The 20,930-nt window shown below is 35.6% G+C and overlaps 1 protein-coding gene across 1 annotated transcript in view; it reads right to left on the minus strand.

Moving 5' to 3' along the window:
- The window catches only part of stau2 (staufen double-stranded RNA binding protein 2), a 95,560-nt gene that overhangs the window by 61,495 nt on the left and 13,135 nt on the right, over positions 1-20,930 (minus strand). The window contains exons 6-7 of the mRNA XM_024279841.2: positions 8,779-8,938; positions 3,984-4,091 (exon numbers count right to left, since the gene is read on the minus strand). Of these exons, the coding sequence (XP_024135609.1) occupies positions 3,984-4,091; positions 8,779-8,938 (268 nt within the window). The remainder of the gene's footprint in view (positions 1-3,983; positions 4,092-8,778; positions 8,939-20,930) is intronic.

Below are 20,930 nucleotides of genomic sequence, written 5' to 3' on the forward strand. Positions count from 1 at the left end.
CAAGTCACAATAGTAATTCACTCTTTCAACTTATTTGATGTTTGGTCTGTGCATTCTGTTGTTTTATGCCCCTGCAAGACATGTTGGGTGTGCTACAGTGACGTGGAGTCAGGAGAGGCAGGGCCTCAACTGCAAAATATAGCTTAAAAAATTGATAAATAAAATAAAATTGATATACTTTTTTTAAAAATTAAAAATACATTTTTAGACATGTCTCAACAATTACCTTTTCTGTGTAGGTTTTCAACATTTCTTTGGCAAAAAGGTAGAGAATTTAAACATTTCCTGTTCAAATACATGAGGCACCAGGAGCCAGTGCCTACTCTGCACCACACATACTGACTAGAGCTACAGCTGACCCATGCGCTTAACTAATTGGGTCTTTTTAGTGTCATAAAGATGCTTTATTTTTTAATTACCTAATTTGCTTATTTCTTGCCAATTGTATGGTTACATTGGTGCCAGTTTGTGACTCATTTAATCCTCTTATCTGCTAAAAATGCCTTTTAGAAATGAACTAGGTGAGGCCGCAGTACGCATGCCTCAAGGCAGAGGGCACTGGTGAGCCCGGAGAATGTGACACTGCGGCTAAACAATAATAGAATTAGTGGTAGAAAGTCAAGTGTTACCTTCTAGACATTCTTTAATACTGTTTCTAAATGAAGGATTACATGTCTCAACCCCTAAACTCAAGAATTTATTTAGACATTGACAAGACATACTTTTTAAACTGAAGAAATAAAAGGAACACTTCTACAAACAGGTCATCTTTGTGTTTCAGTAGAAACTGAAGAGATTAGAGAACAGACTTTATTTATAAGTAAAAGTAAGTCAATAATAACATTCATGGTGATTTTTTTTCCTATGCTACAGTTTGTATACAGAAGAAAATGTTGAACTAAAATTTTAAATTGAACACTTTATCTGTTGCCAATCAAATGGTGAATAAACTACTCTATAGGGTTCATCTGTTTGTAAATCTGACTGATGATGTCAGTGCCTCAGTAGCAGTGAACTTCAATGCACATCACTGGTTACAAACATTTAGCCAGGTTATTTTAACCAAATATCTAACTGCAACTTAACCTGCAACACAAACAAGTCACACTTGATCTGCACCAATATAAAGCTGGCTAACTTTTCAACATATAATCAGTTGTAATCAGGTGACCCAACCCTTATATTGACGTGTTATCCTTCCCATGACAAATGTGGAGAAGACTTCATGTCTATCACTGGACACCAGTGACGATTGAAAATCACTGGAGAAAAAAAATGTCAGTGCACTATCTAGTGGGGTCCAGATGACTCCACTCCCAACGTCAACATGCTTAGGATAGTGGGAGGGTTAACTACTACCTCCTTTGCTTATACCACAAAATCGTTTTTCAAAAGGTCTTTGAAAATCATAGCCCTAGTAACATGCACCAATATGTAGGGTTGAAAAAATGGAAAATCTGTATGACACACCTGCGTCTCGCCTACTTCACCTTTACGTGTTGTTAAAGTGCTCACTACTACCTGTCGCCTGCAGAATGCCCGTAGCAAAAAATCTTTATGAACATTTTGTTTTACGAGTTCACCTGTACAGATTTGCCAGTTTTTTGCCCATAAACACCCATAAGGGCAGTTGTGACTAAGGCATAAAGTAGTGACAACTTTGGACTTAAAGAATTGGCTTCAGATCAAAAATACACTCCAAAAGGTCACACAGTCACACAATTTGTCAATATTTTCTTTTTTAATTCATTAGTGAATTGTGTTTTCTATGCAAAACTACAATACTTACCATTTATGTGGTAAATACCCTTGTTATTGAGCTAAAACAACAGTGCATGTGTGAGCATCAAGGCAGCATTTGTTTTCCTGTTTGAAAATAGTATAGCCACTCTATTACTTACTAAGTCTGATACCACCTTAAATAACCTAACCTTTTTTCCCAGGGCTCTTCACTGTTGAGGAAATGATTGCTGCTGGATTTTTTGCGCTTAATGTCTCTTTTATTGGAACTGTAATATGACCTTACCTAGGATCAACCTACTGGTTACAAACCAGCTCGGAATTCATCATGGATGTCATTTGATGCAAATGATGCCACATCCTGTAGCACATTCTGTGTATGATGTACTTTATGCTTAACACATAAGGTTTTAATAAAACAAGGAATGGGGAATAGCAATATTCGGTTATTTTTGGCTATTCTGGTCTCTAACGATGCATATTTTATTGTGTCAAGAAAAATTTAGAGATTACCAGATTTGTTTTAATCGCTTCCCCTTGTTTTTTAAATCATAAAACTGCTGTCACAAAAATGACAGAAATAATATGCAAAAATTGACTAAAATATTAACAGATGAAAGAGAAGTTAATAGATTTAAAAAAAAAGGGAAATGTGAGAGATGCATTGGGAAAAGTTTTTGATTTACTGCTCATCAGACCACAGCGATGAACAGCTGCCTCCAGGCTGACACAAAGCAGAAGGGAGACTGTTTGGTCTGCGGCTGTGGTCTGCTTTAAAAAAACATTATCCCAGCTTCCAATTCCGAGGCACTGGAAATGAAAGCGGTGTAACTGCTGACAGTGACAAAGACATGACAGATAATTAATCACATCAACACAGATTTAGCTGGCTGATGTTATTAATTGGAGTTCCAGGAAGAATAGCAGTGCCATGCTCCACTGAACAAATCTGTTTTTGAACAAAGAAAGGGAAAGGGGTGTAAAAGGGAGGACTGGGCAGCTTTCCACATACTTTTTCCAATGTTGTGTAAACTCTTATCAACAAGTAAAGTCAACACAGTGGGAATACTTCACTTCCAAGCCTGTCTCAAGTTCCTTTCTTCTCAACTTCTGCTGCCTATTTCCGATGCATCTATATCAAAGTGACCCATGTGCGATCTTTGGGAGTGGTGGAGGGGACACATTTTGAGGAGGAAGGGAGGTGTAAATGGATCGGCTCTTGTTTTTGGTACCTTGTTGAGAAGACGAAGGGCGGTAGAAGGGAAAGAGAATATTAGAGGAGTCAACTGAGAAACATTAGCAGCCAAGAATAACAGAGAAAAAAGGGTTATATGAGGACACAGTGGGATGAAATATTTTTGAAAAGTTAGTCACGGTAGCTTGATTTGTAGGAAAAGGAACAAAGAAGAAACCTTAAAAAGCTTTGTGAAAAATAAAATAATTAAATGGTTAAAAACACATGCTACTACTGTACGTCAAATGGCCACCTCAGGCTGACCCCAGTTTAAACAGAACATAACAAACAGATTGATTTGGAGATTTAAAAGCTGTATGTATTAATATTCTAAAGTTTCAGGATAAAAACCACAACATGTTTGAATTGAATATTTTTCATTCAAAATACTTTTAAGAGGCGCCTTTGGGCGAGGACTAAATTTTAATTATTTTAGTCTAAGACTGTTCAGCTGGAGGAACTAATGCCATCCAATGAAGTTCATATTTTGTTAGGTTTTCATCTACTTTGTAATAAACGAAAACACTATGGTGCCTCAGAGCGTCTGTTTAGAAAATAAGCTGTCTAAGCTTTTTCCATTCCCCTCCTTCTTAACAGATTAAAGTGTATTACAGAGATTTGAGGCACAGATTATTATTGACCAGTAGACCCAGTTATAGTGGGCAGGCAAAGGAGAAAAAGCCACACCTTCTTCAGTTGGAGGAGGAACAAGAAAACCAGCTTGTGTGTTGTCCTATATGTATTGATGAGTGCCTGCACCTTTTTTGCATCACATTCTTTAAAACGTGGTCTTCCATGGATTCTCTTTGGGCATTACTCCTGTCGTCCATCTGTTTTTACACTGTCAATGAACCCCAACAAGATGTAATATGTCAAACAGAACAAAATCTGGTTTGGGGCAAACCCGATTACTCAGTTAGTCTGCAACAGAATTTTATTAATCATAACTCCCAATAAGACACAAGGGTGATACATATCACATATTTACTATACAAGTTGTTGTACTTACCTCAAAATTGACAGATAAATTCCTTTTAAGGGCAATCTCATAGACTAAGCTGATCTCTGATTTACTTGCATCTGTTCCTTCTTCTGTCTCCAATTTTTCTTCTGGGCTCTGGAAGGAAAATAATAATCTGTTACTATTTTTTTTTTTTTTACAAAAAAAAATGTCATGAACACAGTGTAGTGTTTCCACTCTCCTTCTTTTAAACAAATTTAGTACCAAATTTAGTACCTTATGTTTTACATAAGAAATAAAGCAGGTTTGAGAAATCCACCGATTAAAAATCTTCATCCCAGTCCACAAAAATATATTTATTCAAAATTGTAAGCTGGTCAATATTTATGGAGAACTAAGACAAAACATTTAGTGCTGACTGGCAGCTAGGTCTTTTAAATTGGACTGTAAGGTTACTGAGTTTTAAACATAGACTACGTAGTCTCAAGTGTAATTGCAGCAAAGGACTACACCAGAATGCTGTCGTTAATGTAATCTTTAACTGTAAATATAGATTGTAAATTCTCAAATTAAATTTTACTAACAATAATAATCCAATTTACTTGTCTAAAATGAAACTGCAACAACCCCAACACATTTTTTTTTTTTTCAGCTGCTAGATTTCCGCAGCATTTATGATTTCTGGTCTTAATCTCGTGTCCAGTTTCTTTTGTGCTAAAATCTGAATAGCTCTGGGTTATCCCCATGACACAGTTCCTTCACCTTTACTAGTTCTTTGTGTAATCTGATATAACCCATGATTTACATTGAAAAATGACATTGCTCAGATTTCAAAGGAGACAGTCAAGTTCAATCTCAGACACTGACTCAAAGCCTAATCCCAATAAAGATAGGCATGCGTCAGAAGATTCGGAATTATAGGAAAAGTCAACTTTTATTTCAATAAGGACAAAGTCACCTGTAAGAAATTACATGAGTGAAATAATGAATACTGGTCACGTGATCCTGTGGACCAATGCAGAGTTGAAGCCATTTTCAAAACAACATTCTATCATCTTCATAGAGTTGAGCTATAATCATCTTGTTGTAAATTCAGGGCTTAACATGATCTTAAATGCAGGAAGTATCATTCTTGCATATGTTAAATCTGTTAAAATTACACTTCTGAAATTTGGTTTGAGTTTTTTTAAAAAAGGCAAAATATAGCACCCTAGCTCACATCTAACATGTTTAAATCTTACTTAAACTAATATTATTGTAACTATATTTTAAATACAGTTGCAATCACTTCTCTATTCAATTTTTTTTTCAAAACTTCAGCATTCCTACAGCCTCCTGGTTCTCTCTCTTTTTAATTCTGCTTTTTATGTTTTTTTCATATAGCTGACATGATTTCACCACAGCATGCAGACTTTTTGGAAAATATAGAGAATAACTGGAGACTTATATAATTTCAAGGATGGTAAATGTTGGTTGACAGCTGCTCCCATTATGGATTTTACACAACATCACAAATTGATCAGACAACAAAAAAAGTCTAGATTTTTAATTATTATCCTAATCTACCAGTATTCATGTTTCTAAAATGTATTTATGCTTCTCAAGTCTATGCAACAAGGATGCATGAATAAGAGTCTAAATCCTGTCAGGGAAAAACTGGAAGGACCAAAATGATGCAAAACTTCTGAGTGACAGAGGTTTAGGAGGCTGAACATTGTGATCCAGATCAGAAATGATTTTGTAACAACTAAATGTTTTAGAGAAATTACTCTAAACTGGCTTTCAACAAACATGTGATATGTAAAATTTATTTAAAATAAAGATTGTAAAAACTATCACACTCATAGAGTACAATATTCAAGAAAAGCACACACAAAAATGTCTCCCCTTTGACAAATTTAGTGTAAAAAAAGATGAGATGAAAAATAAAAACTTTATTTTCCTTTACCCAAACAACTCACGTCTTTGTAGGGAATTTTTCCAATGGAAAGTCTTACAAATTACTTGTTTATTGTGCAGTACACAGAACTTGAACATTGTGTGTTATATTTCAAATGCATCAGCAACATCTAAATCCTCTGGAAAAGTTGCTGGGTCTTTTCTGAATTTAACCTTAATTGCCTGGTTTCCAGTAAAATAGATAGAGTTCTGTATTGCTTCGGGTTTCAACGTTGTCTGTCTTGTGTATACACACTCTAATTACAGCACCAGTCATATTGACTGGTGGTCTAATTTAAAAAGAAAGATTTGACAATGCATGGTGAAAATAAATACCTCTAAGCAGAGGTTGTTCACATGCTCATTGGAACACACACTCGTGCTGAGACAGAATGACAAGCTTACAGTGTAGACACAATGCATCTCAATTTGTAAATCAGAGCTCAGAAGCAAGAGCAAACAAAGAGTTCATTTATAGTGAGCGACGCCACAAGACAGCAAGGCAGGCAAATGAGAAGAGCTGAAGCGTCTTAAATAACCATCAAGGATGCCAGGCACTGAGGACAAAGAGTCATTTCATTTGGGATGGGAAATAATAACTTAAGTATAGAGTAAATTTAAGTTATCGGGTTAGTATGAGCAAGTCCACACATATGATGTTGGGAAAAAGACTATTTGTTGTGTTACTCTAGTAAAAAAAAAAAAAATAATACACACTGGTACATTTAAAGTTTGTTTTTAACAAAGTCAGACTAACATTGAGAGATAACATTAGGTGTTATCTCAATTGGACCTTTAGTGAAGCTTAATGGATGCTATTTACCAGCCAAACATTAAACTTGCATGCAGCCTGACATGTTTTGCCCTCAGTCATGTTGCTAGGCGACAATGATGCAAAGCTGAGGAGCCTGCTTTTTAGTTTTTAGCCATGAATAGCTCAAAAATTCCCCCAAAAGAAATAAAATAAAGTATCGGACATTGTTTCTTAGTATTTTGATATATTTGGGACTTTTAGGGATTTAAGGACTTTCATGTCTCCTCAGGCAGCCAATAAAAATAATAATTTAAAAAAAACTTTTTAACGTTTATTGGGAATCTGAAAAAGGCATTGCAGACATTTTTAAATGAGTATATTACCTACAATGGTTATGTCACATGTGTCAAAGTCAAGGCCCGTGGGCCACATCCGGCCCACCACGTAATTATATCTGGCCTGCAAGATAATTTTATAATGTTGGTATTAATGGCCCGGTGATATTTTCAGATGACTGGAAAACTGGGTGGGCCTCACTGGGCCAGTACTAAACTGGTTCCAAACGTACTTAAAAAACAGGAAATATTTTGTCTCAGTTGGTAACTTCACATCTGAGCCAATATAAATTACATGTGGAGTGCCCCAAGGCTCCATCCTAGGACCACTTCTATTTAACATCTACATGCTCCCACTGGCCCAAGTTACAAAGAACAACAACATTAGTTACCATAGCTATGCAGATGACACACATATATATATTAGACTGACACCAGGAGACCGAGGCCCTGTACAGGCTCTTGGTAAATGCATTGAGGACATTAATGACTGGATATGCCACAACCTAGCTCACTTAAACAAAAACAAAAGTTAGGTTATTGTCTTTGGGACTTAAAAAAAAAGGTTGGACGTCACTACAGAGCTTCAGTCTATTCAACTAAAAACTACCAACCAGGCCAGAAACCTGCATTTGGATAAACACATTAAGGCAGTCACAAAATCAGCCTATTATCATCTCAAAAATATCTCAAGGATTAAAGATCTGATGTCTAAGCAGGACCTGGTGAAACTAGTGCATGCTTTCATCTTTAGTCCACTTGATTGCTGTAACAGTGTTTTTACAGGACTACCAATAAAAGACATTGATAAATATTCAGAAATGCAAATAATTTTATTATATATATATTTTTTTTAAATCAGAAAATCTGTCTTCTGTTAGTTCATACTGTGAATGTATAAAGCTTTTTTGTTTATTTAAAAAATGCATACTTTAATCTTATTAATCTAACACTATCCTCCAACTTCTTGACCACATTTTTCCTTTTTCGCTCTTAATCCATTATATTCCATAAATATGATTAGTTTAACCTCAGATATCAAAAAGGGTCAATAAATATACACCTCTTGTGTCTAAAGTTACATAACCAATTATTTTATTGGTAAAATCTGTCCATCAAAATAGGCCAAAAAGCTTATCCATTGCCTCACCTGCTTGACAGGACAAGAAAATTCAGTTTGATAATATAAATAAATTTCATGTAAACCAAATCACTTTAGTTGTTTTAGAGTAAAAATCTGAAAACTTTGCTAAACAATCAAATTGAATATTAAATTATTGTATAATAATAATAATAATATAATTTTTTGGACCAATTGGGGAAAGTTTTTAACATTTTCCGGATATTAGTGAAAAGACAACTTATCAATATTTGTGATGAATTAAAATGTAACAGTGAAACGAAAAAATAAAGGATGTCAGGAGAAACTTTAGGGAGCGAACAAAGTTGCTGGACGATTGGGAGCAGTGTATAGCAACACAAAATAGAAATTAGGTATGTGGTTTCAGTTTTAGAATGTACTCTGGCACTTTTATTGCGGCTCATATAGCAAACCTACAAAATTAATCCAAAACACATGTAAGCACAATACTGTATTAAATCAATCTGTAATAGGACAACTCTGGGTAGCAGCAACAATGCAAGTGGAATACAACTTTCACAAGCAGGTTTACCAGGGTCAGACAGACCTTGATTGAAGTTTTTATGGATGTAAAGTGCAATGAAGTCACTAATATGCCTTCCCAGTTTTAACAAAGTCAATATGTTCATGCTTTACCATAGCTAGTGTTCAGTAGCCTCTGTGTTGTGTATTTACCTGTGGTGGCCGTTCAGGGATGGGTTCGTTGCGCAAGGCTTGAAGGGCTTTCATGGCGGCGTTATGTCTTGCTGCTTGTCGGGTCCGTCCTTCACCAATAAACTCATGACTCCCCACAGAGAGCTGAACATAGAAGATCTTAGGAATAGGATAATGGTACCTGTAACAAACACAACAGATAGCTTACATAAAAGAAGACAAAGAACTACATTTTTTACATTTTATTTTGATCATTTAAGCAAAACTTTGTAGCACTAGTTCACTGGATCATTCAGGGAAGACACTGAAGTAGGCAGCAGTAAAAATAAAAATGAAAACCAAACAACTTAAGTGACTTCATTCCAAAGACTGTGCAGGAGTGGGTGGTTTTCTATGTACAACCTATAAAGCAAGGCTGCAGGAAAAGAGAAATGTATGGTAAAAACTGCATTTTCTATGACAAAATCTCCTGGAAAAGGTGTTAGAGACAGTTATATATGCAAAACTGATATAAAGTGGGTATTTTGTGCTAAGAATGGCTGCAGAACTCCTAAAGTTGCAAATGGAAAGAGGAATGTGGCTTAAAGTGCAAAACAATATGGACAAAGCTGCACACCCCACTGCAATACATTCCTTTCAAGTGTGCTGCAACAATCACCAAAGTTCATTTGGACTTACAATAAATAAATACGAGTTTCATACTACAACAATTAAAAATAAAATGTAAAAAAAATATTTTCATAAAAAGGAAAAGCAACATTTCTTAAACATCAACAAATTTATGACTAAAGTGTTTTTTAAAAATCTTTACCTTCAACTCACCATCTTTAACAACTTTAAAAACATAAAAAACACAGATAGAAGAGGTGCTAACATCATGAGCCAAGTTATAAATTCCCTTAGTTTACACCGCTCTCAAATGAAAGGCCCACCACTTCATCAGGGTCAATTACTGCACAATAGACTGTTGAGAAACTACTTGAGTAATGTTTTGCTATTGAATCCACGTTCAGGGATGCACAACAAAGCACAGGAACATATATTTTGTCCTCTTTCTCTTTGCTTCAAACATAGATTATACTCTCTTTCATTGGGCCGTGACAGAGTGGGACTAAACTGTCACCCAGTAGATTTAGAGGTCTGCATGTGCGATACCTCCCCTGTGGGTCAGTATGAGAAGGGCTGAGAATGTCTGCCTGACTCAGGAAACGCAAGAGCAATAGTGGGAAAACTAATAAGAAAAGCCAGAAATCCAACGTTTTTAATATCGCTCACCCTGTCGGCCTTGATCTCCGTCAGGACAGATTCTCAAAAGGCATAGAGCCTTCACAGGAGGTCCACATAAGAGGAGAGCACCCACTAAGATTTATAGAAATTTGTCTTATTGTGGGTCTTTTTCTTAAAAAGTATTTAGCTTTCATGTTTGGCACTGAGCATTAACTCTTAGAATAAAAACCTAGAGTAATATATTCATAAATTAACTAAATTCACACCAGCATAACAGCAATATAGTGAGTTTTTTTCTGTTTTTATACATTTCTTACCATAACCTAATTTAGCATTGTGGTAAAGTTAGAACAATCAGATGTTTCTTGGAGTTAGAAGGATCCAAGATTTTTGAAAAGTATACATCTAATATAATGAGCGGTTTTAAGAGTCTACTTGAAATGTATGACTTACTTCATTAGAAAGCAAGATGAATCGATTGTTATGGAATCAGTTTAAAAGCGACTCAAAAGCAGCATTTGACTACAGTTACCATAACTCATTCTGAGGAGCGTGAATGCTAGTTCCAAATTTAACCAATCCATTACCGCCTTCACTCAGTGAGAGAACATAACCGCACACTAATCCATCTACTGGATAGCCTGGGAACCAGATGAATCTAAGACCTCCCATCCCATTTGCTCAGAACGGGACTGGATGTTTACCAACCCTCAGAATGCTCGGCAACTATAGCATTTAATACAATTTTAATCTAATATAAGGTGAGTGCCTGATAAGTGCGCACTTCAAAAAGGCCCTTTTATCACATCTCAAGTCAGTTAAAATATTTTGGCATTTGTGTGATTGCAACAACAGGCTGAGTCTTTTTGCCAAAATGCAGGTAAACTACTTTAAAAACAAAAATGTTTAAAAACCTAGCAAAAGGTTGAAGCTAAGGCTCTTTAAAATCACTCAAAGTACAAATAATAACTTCCATTTCATGAAAAAAAAACATCAAAGAAAAGCATAAAACAACGTTTGTTTGTGATTGATTCACCCATCTAGGGTTTAAGATTTCAATGTGGGCAACATTTACCCTTGTGAGCTAGTCTATTTTCACAAGTGGCACTTGACAACAAGAGAAGACAACAACAGAAGGAAAGAAAAACAAGCGTTTAACTCTTTAGCACAGGAATTTTTGCTCTGATGTTAGCATTTATCAATTATCTTCAATTGTTTACAAATTCCAGGTAATTCCAAGGATTTTAAAGCTAAGAAAAGCTGATTTGCGAAGATATGCAACACTTTATATAGTAGTTAAGTGTTTACCCAACTAACGTAACCCAACCGATTCTGATGCAAAAAGAAAAATAAAAGCTTCAGAATCCGTCGAAATTACCTTAATGCCGTGAACACTCAAAGAGTTAAGGTAGTTTGAAGAATATGCGTCATTTACTGTCGCTGGTAACAGCTACAGTATTAAAAGGTAAAAGAAATTCTCACTACAAGAAAAAGGTCAAAGCCACTTTGATAGGTGGTGAAATGTTTCAAGAAAGACTATTTTACGTCCAGCAGCCGTGATTCAACTTCAAGGCAATGTAGTCATTGACATAAGAAATTGATAATTTAATAATAACTCATTAGGTAATGGAATATATATATATATATATTTGTTAAACACAACAGTCAAGTGATCTCCAGAGTGGAAAGATATTTGGAAACACAATTTCAAAAGAAACAATTATCGCTATAACCACTTATCGAAAGTAGATCCTGCAATATGACTTGTTTTTAAAACAAATGCCTTATCCTCATCTTTTTTTAAACTCCATTGTGAGTATCTTCATATTTTCTCTCAAAGTAAATTCTGGCTAAACCAAAAATGAGTCAGCGTATTACTCCTAGAACGTTAGTAGGTCTTTCTTCAGACCACAGTGTCTGCTCTCAGCTTCTTGCCACAGGAGCCTTTCCTGGGCGGGGGCCTGCCTGGCCCTTGGACGTCAAGTGTGGCTCTGGGGTCTCGGAGGATATGCCAAGTGCAACAGGGGCTCAAGCCATCAACCATGCACATAGATGGGAGCAGCTGGGGCTGCACGGCTCAGTACAGGTGCAGAGGAAGAGGGGGGCGGGGGGTGAAAGAAATTGAAGGAGAGGAGGAATGGTGTAGGCAAGAAATAGACAACAGAAACAGGGACATGTAGGGAGGCCTGTGGGAGACCCAACTTCACAACGTGGGAAAGTAGCGGCTTACACACAAGTAATAAGCCAAGAACACAGGCCAGAACACATGCACTTCAAAAAATCCCCAAAAAAACAAAACAAAAAAGGGAAGAAAAGGGAAACAATACGTGACTGGTATAAAAATGAGTAGGTTTTTTTCGTCGCTTCTGTTGCAAATAATTGAATATACTTTTATTTTTTGCTGCATTAATCAAGTAGAGGAAACTAAGACAGCTCAACGAGAAAGTTGTTGGAAAAAAAAACAACAGGATGGCATGTGTGTGAGGATGTGAGTAGTGTGTATTTGTGACCAATCGCAAAAAAAAAAAAAAAACGACAGCTCACACCAGAGCTCAATCAAATGATAACTCATCAAAGCTTAGAAGTGAGTAATGGATTTTGGTATGAAGGCAACATGTTCCAGGCAGCTCGTTTTCATGTGGGCCTTGTTATTAAAGGTTACCTTTCCATCTTAATCATTCAAAGGCATGCGTGAATGCGCAAACAGATAGACAGATCCAAAAAAAAATCCCTCTGTATTCAACCTCATACAAGGTCCCAAAGGGAAATAAAAGTTTTGCAATTGCAATTATCACTTTAAATGAAAGGGTGACATTTCAGCTGGAAGCTATTTTCTTCGGCAGAATGGAAAACTATTTCCTTTCTAAATGCCTGGGCAGGAAAAAAAAATACAAGACTAATTTTCTCTTCTCACATATGGTACAACTTTTTGCCCCCCTCCCCGCAAAAATATTATTTTGATGCAAGTTTACTTCCAAACAACAATCTAAAGTAGTCAGATTTACACTGAACATATTTAACATTTACCTATTAATAGAATCTTTGTAGAGAACACAAAGGATAGATGTGTAAAACTTATGAGACAGTATTATGGCAATTTACTGTAATTTCTTTTTTCAAAGAAGTACCCAGCCATATAGTAACTAGCGATTCATTGAGGCTCTCATTTACAAGCACATTTTTAGAGTGTAATCAAGTTTTTAATACTATGTAGTCATCTTGAGTGAGATGCATCAAAAAGATTTGAATAATTTTTCAAAACACCCTCCAAATAAAACAAGAGGCTTCTATTTTTAAGGTCTGACAGACATGGAAGCAAGATTAAGCTAAAATTAAGTGTACACTAACCACATATAGATGGTGTCAGACTGGCCTTGTCAGCATTAGGCTTGCATTACATTTCCTCTGGCACTTACATTTGCTTCTCTGTGGAGTTTTTAAAGCATATAAATGGCAATACACATAGGGAGGAAAAAGCTCCACTAATATAAATGGAGACATAGTTATGTTGTGTCTCAAAAATGTCCATTAACCTTGAACTAATCGTTTCATTTTGGAATAATATTTTACCTTTACCTTGGAGTTGGGAGGAGCCAAAACCTGTACCTGCCAATCTATGATGTAATATCCAAGACTCTGTAGGAATTACGTTGGTTATTATGTTGAGCACACAATCATATGTACACTATTTTGTTTAATGCTGTATATAATCATCAGGCAGCAGTAAAACACAAATAAAATTGTATCTACTGCATATCTTTCAATAACAGCCCGATCGTTTACTCAAAATTGTTCGAACAGCCTGGTGTCTGAAACAGACTTGGTTTTGTTGGAGATCGGCCACTAAAAATCTCCAATGACCTTCCACACAGAGGAGGGGGAAGGGACAGGAAGAACATAAAATTAATCATCGACACTTTAATGCTCTTCTTTGACCAGGGAAGAAGGCGCTGAATTGTGGTTGGGCAGACAGTACATGATCATGTGGAAAACACTGCACGATACCACCGTAAACATGGTAGCATACCATATTTAATGGCCAAATGAATCACGTTTACTAATCAGCATCCTAATCACTCAATTCAGTCCCTTCTTTCCTGGTCAATGGAGAGGATCTATCTGTGTTTTCGTGTTCTTCCCACACCTCTGTGTGGAGTATGATGGGAGAATTTTACACTGTTTACTACATACTTGCACCTAAAAAGATTGGCTACTATCAGAGACTGCAGTCTTTTTGTCACAACGTCTCTTGAAACCTGGCTTTTATTGGAAACAGGCGTAATTGAGAAACGGGCCACTAGTAAGTCTTCACAATCTCCTTTGGCGTTTACACCAAACGCTGGTATGCTGAAAAAGCAAGCAAAGCCAAGTTTACTGTTGGGGGGAAAAAGTAACGAACCAAAAGGAAATGGCATCAAAACGCTTAATGGGAAGGATTCTAACTTTAAGAGAGGTTAATAATTCACATGGATTTCAAGGACATAGTAAATTGACCCCTGGCAAAAAAATCTAAGCATAAAACTTTTAGGTCCTCAATGTAGAAACTGAACTATGCATTTCTTTATCAAATACAAGCAAAATGGAAGAAGATTTAACTCTTAAAACATGATAATAACATTCATCTGGGTTAACTAAATCCAGACTTTTGACTTAAACAAAAAAAAGGAACAGATTTAGGTGTTGGTAGTTGTAGAGACCTAACCTGAAATGTTTAAGTTCAAAACAGTAACAGTCTTTAAAGGGCTTTAAAAGGGTTTAACTGCTGAGAGCTTTTAGTATTGTTGATTGTCAAAAACATAATTCTATGGTCACAATTTTCCAAACATCCAATCACTTTGTCTGCTGTTTTAAATGATTAAAAGGGTGTGCTATCCTAGGTCCATAGACATTGGGAGTGGGGTAATCTGGAACTCAGATTTTTTTTTTTTTTTTTTTTTTTATAGTTCTCACTAATGTCCACCGCAGTCATGAAATCCAGCCCACCTTTGTCATAGGAGGGATAACAGTTTCAATGTTAAGGGTGGGGTTATCTGGACCCAAAAAGATACCACAAGCCAATACAGACATAGCAGAGCAGGGATTGGAAAATGAGCAGGAATGGCCCTTGGTGCACAACCCTGCAGTAAATCTTTGAATTTTATCAGAATAACAAGGAAAAACTTGTGTAATTGATTACCCTCTCAAATCAAAAACTGGATCATCTCCAAGAACATTTGATCCAGGAGGATAATTACATCAAATAATTCATATTGCGTCTGAGTGTATTTAACCCCATTGGCTTTACAAAACAGTTGACAGTGGAAAATACATAACAAATTGATCTGTACACATAACCAACTACAAACCAATCAACGAATCAATGGTTTATTCCAATATCCTTTAATCTATAATGGCACTTTTTTTATTATAGAGTACAAACAGAAAACAGCAAAGACATATTGATTATTTTGCAGACGTATGCACTCCTACATTGGCAATGATAGGATTTTGATTATTAGTTCTGATACAATGTTTACAAAAAGCAGACAGGTGGATTTTTTGCTTATATTTTGACAGGATAGTTTTTGAAAGCAGCAGGAAGTTTTAAGAATAAAATTTTATAGACATACATATGTAGCTCTCCAAAATGTATAAGGTAAGGTGATACCAGGCAGTGGCACAGTGGTCAGTGCTCTTGCCTTACAGCAAGTAAACTCTGGTTCAAGTCTCAGCTGGGACCTTTCTGTGTAGAGTTTGCATGTTCCACTCGTCCATGCGAGGGTTTTCTCCGGGGACTTCAGCTTCCTCCCACAGTTAAAAAAAAAAAAATGCTTCGTGGGTTTATTGGTGACCCAAAATTGTCCCTAGACGTGTGATTGCATCCCAACACAGACTGCCTATGTATCCAGGGTTGTCTCAACAGTCATTGGGTTAGGCTCAGGCAACCATGTGACCTCACAAGGAATAAAACGGGTTAAGAAAACAGATGGATGGATGGTTTCAGTCATCCAAGTTTTAAATGGACAAATAAACAGGCTTGTTCATTTGAGTTACTCCAACTATAAAGGGCTTTCAAAGAATAAAAGTCATTTACTTAACTTTTTAAAATAACACATATGGAATCCACTTCAGCAAAAAGCAACAGAGAAAAGTGGACCAATCCCATAAAGACTAAAAGCTGCAGATGAAAGAGGGAGTGTACTGGCCTACTCGTCTTCTAGCGTCAATGAGCTTGACCACCAAGACATCTAATGGCCACACATGCAAACATAAATAGTTATTGCACACACAAAGAAAGCCTTATAAAGGGAATGGGACCGCATTGGGAGCAGGAGGGTGACAAGAGATCTGGGGGAAGAAAAAAAAAATACAAAAACTTGGATGGGTTCACTCCTCCACCAGCTGCACTTTCTTCCAATCTCCTGCCAATTTTTTTTGTTTTCTCTCCCTCCCAACTTCCATATTTCATTCTGCGTGTCCATCATTGATTGCTCTCCTTCAGTCAGCCTCACGCGATTGCTCATGTAGAAAATACATGTTGGTGTGAGGAAAATAAGAAAGCAGGCCCAGCAGACAAGTAAACACTAAGATTAAATAACAAACTGTTTGGTATTGGGGATTGTGTTCAAGTTTTTGCATGAATTTCCAAACCTCAAGACAAAAACTTCAAGAAAGGAGATCAGCATGATGATAAAGTTGTGGTTTTAGATTAAATTATGTTTCAAACTTCTCATTAATGTTTATTGTTGCAGCTCCTGACATGAAAACCCAGAAATAAACTTTAGTTATTCTAACCCTCAAGCATCAATCCTTTCACAAACATAAAAATGTACAAAACAAAAAATATTGATAGTATTTTACCGAGCTGTATGAAATGTTAAATTTGACAAATTATCCATGCATAGTAACACAAATTCTAAAGGTTACTAAAGCAACTTTTATGGAGTTTCACTATGTTGGGACTGGTCTTATTGGACACCAAAAAAATATACCAAGTGCTTAGTCCAGACAACCATTGAGAAACAATGGTTTTTAACTAAACCAAAAAATGTAGGTGTTAATACACCCTAATCTTTTTATGAGTTATTCATTCTCATAGTTAAATTATTTGTACCAGTCAAATTTGACCAATTTGTATATCTTAAAGATGTTCAATTTTGCTCATTAAAAGAGCAAAAGCCATATAAATCTTAAAAAAAAAAAAACATCAACTCTGAAGTTTGGAACAAAGAATCCTATAGATGTTGGAACAAATTTCAATTGCAAAAGACATGCCAAAAATTCCATCAGCTTACGCCATAACAATAGGCCTTGCTATATCTGTGAATAATGCATGCAGCCTTGGCTGGCGATGATCTGTGGGGGGAGTAGGATGCTGAATATTATGAAGCATGGTACTTTAGGGTTCCAAGATCTCTTCAAAAAGCATGGTATGTTGATTGCTTTTTAAAGAGTTCTTGGAACCCTAAAGTAGCACAACCTTTATCCAGCACCAATATATCAGAGAAATCTCTAAACACTTAGTTTTAAACAGTCAAATTCAAAAAGTCGGACACCAACATCAATGCTTTAACTGTCATGTGTTTCTTTCGCACGGCTGAAGCTAGTCATAGTACTCTAGGTCAAATAAATAAAAATATAAAAAAACAACATTTTTTAATGAAGGTTTCCTTTAGGCAAAATAGGATTGCATTCATTTGCAATCATTTTACATTAAAATACTATACAAGATGGATCGTTTATTCAGATCACTGCAAGAATATGCTAGATGTGTACATTACTTCCTCACCATATTTCTTCATAAATACTAGTAGACCAAGGTATGTAAAAATGTCAGGCAAGATTTAACACAGTTTATAATGGAAAAGGTTTTCCATATAATTTTAACCAAATCATTAGAGATCGGCCTTATTATTGTTATGAACAAAGAGATTAGTAAATTTGTCCTGCTTCATGCCATCAGTAGACTACCTTGGTGACTTCACAAACCTATGCTCATTTATACCTATTCGTGGATCTACAGTATGTACTGTTTTGAAGTCATTTTATAGTACCTAAAATGTTAAATATTGAATTGTGTAAACCTTTGAATAATATTTTCAAGTTTTATTTTGGAAGCTTCAACTAGCTAAAGTGCAGTTGCTTTAACGCCAAAGACTTTTAACCCCTTAATGCCTGTTGTCGCAAATATGCGACAAACCACTTCGGTTCCATAAATACCTACAAATAGCACCTACTTAAAACCAAAAACATAGGTATTTTTTTTAAATATAAAAGTAAATAAATTCGGGCATTAAATGGTTAATAAGCTCTAGATAATAAAACATAATTAATAATTATTAAGCTATTAATAATAATAACTAAGCTAATAATAATCATTACTATAATTATAATAATAATTAAACTTTACTGTTGCATTATCAGCATCATTGGCCATGAAATTCTCCAGATTTCGTTTTATTTTTATTTTTTTATAATTTCCACACTAAGATCAAACATTTATAGTTCAAATAACAGCCAGTGACATTTTTTAAACCAGGGGAGCTATACAGTATTCTATTCCAAATCCCTTTAAACCAGAGCAACCCAAAAAACAAAAACACAGTAAAATTAAGTTTATTATACGAAGGCAGTTGTAATTATTATATATGATAATTAAAATATTTTATAATATACAAGTACATACTTAAATATGTGCTTTTGAAATACAATTTTAAGTTAACTGTGTACTTTTTAGATTTGCCTCGTCATTAATCTGCATATAAAATATATACATTTATATACAGAAAATGAATGCACATTCCAACAAAATGCCTACTTCAGGATTGTTACTAACCAGCATAAACAAACGATAAATGTGTAATAGATTTGTGATATTTCTCCATTCCTTGTCACATACTCCAAACTTCCAACCACAGTGAAATGACCGGTGATTGTGATGTGGACTGAATTCAAAAAGTGGTCAAAGAGGAAGAAAGAACCTGTTTTCCTCTTACAGGAACGGACCTTAGACTTTAAAGCCTCAAAAACACTCAAGCGCACATCTGAGGTATAAACCAAGTGGAAAGTTAGCAATGGAAGCTTTTTTCACACTTTGGAAGACACATAAAACCTTTTAATACAAGTAGTTTTTTTATTTATTTCCATGTTGGTGTGCATGAATATGAAGCCCAACAGTGTAAAGATATGACATACCAGTGTTTACTCTTGGAGGTGACTGTGAAAGAGACATGACAATGAGAAAATGGATTTGCAGATCCCAGCGGTCACTGTAATGAAATTGCTGCTGTTTTGTAAAGTTAATACGTGGTAATAGCAGAAAGTAGGACAGTTTGTGTCCCAACGAGTTGATGTGCATCACCCCGTGATGATCTACACCAACAATGGGTGCCAGTGTTATGATGCGTGTAACACAGCGCCGGTGTCTACAATCCAAAAAGGAGGGCGACCTGAAAGACCCAAAACAAAGAGACACACAAACCCTCCCTCTTGACACTTACTACACTGCTACCCAGCTGGTTCAATTAATTGCTGGGATTGTAAAATAACGCAGTTCCCTAGGAGGGCATTGTGAATGTAGGAGGTGTGTTTTGAGTTCTGGATTACAATTTATTTCCTCATTTCCAAAGCAATTGTGTTTGAAATGCTCCACAGAAGCCGGACAGAAGTAAACATTTTTTTTCTAGCAGCTGGATTTCTAAAGTGGGGTAACCCACAACTATTTATCCCTTTTCTTTCATTGGATTTGCCCGCAATACAAATAAATGATTTGGGTGCTTTTGGTAGACTTTTACCATAAGTAGCATGATGTAGTAGGACTGCCACCAACGATTATTTTAATAGTTGACTAATCACCGATTACTTTTTCCGATTAGTCGACTAATCGGGTCATTTGCAAAGTGGATGTAAAACACACATCTTGACCATTATTACCTTTAAACTTACTAAAGAGTAAAGACTCAATTTTGTTAAAGAACTATGAAAGAGTGCTGAAGTTGACAAAAATGTCTTAAAATTTTGTAGAAAAATTGCTTTAAAAATCCCTAATACATGCCAATTTTGCAAAAATATTTAGTGTGTTGCATAAATATGAACTAAACTCTAAATTAGCCTAAAAACTCCAGTAGATTACAAATTAGCCAAACACGTTAGCATATTTCTAAAATATTGGCTGAACTCCAATTTTTTTTTTAATTACCATAAAAAATTATCTACTTAAAATTTTTCAATTAGAAGACTCTCATTTATTTTCTATGGGGCATATTTTGCTCAGTATTTCAAAAACTATAAAGTTTATGAATACCAAAAATACAAGCTGAAAGTTTTGATAACAAGATTGCAAGACTGTAAGCAGGATTGAGTTTTTATGTGCCAAAAAACATACAGAAAGGAGCAGGAAAATCACTATTGTGTGATTGCTTACTAAGCTTTCACACAATTAAATGAGGATGGCATCTGAAACAAAGAACTGTTTTTCACAAAAGATAAAGTTTTGGTCTCACCGACTCAAATATTAAAAAAAAAAAAAAAGTGTATTCTTTGGTGCTGAATGCTCTTAGCTTTGTTCAACTTTACTACAATCTGACTCCATATAATATAAAGTAACAACTAATTGCCTATTAAATTATTCGTCCACTATTTTAATGGTTGATTAGTCGTTGATTAGTTGACTAATCATGGCAGCCCTGATGTAAAGTCTGATTAAGTTAAAAAGAGAGATGACAAAGTGTGACGTAATGTTTGCATTTTTTTTCTAATTTTTGTAACCTTGTACCTGTCACTATAATTGACCAGATATATGCGACTGAATTATAGCTTCTACAAAAATGAGAACTCCAGACAAACAAGCCTGACAGTTATTGGAACACATTTGTAAGGCTGCTTTAGAGCAGGGGTCTCAAACTCGCGGCCCGCGGGCCATTTGCGGCCCGCAGGATGATGATTTGCGGCCCCCGTCTTCATATGAA

The sequence above is a fragment of the Oryzias melastigma genome, linkage group LG20 (genome assembly GCF_002922805.2).
Source record: "Oryzias melastigma strain HK-1 linkage group LG20, ASM292280v2, whole genome shotgun sequence".
NCBI lineage: Eukaryota > Metazoa > Chordata > Actinopteri > Beloniformes > Adrianichthyidae > Oryzias > Oryzias melastigma.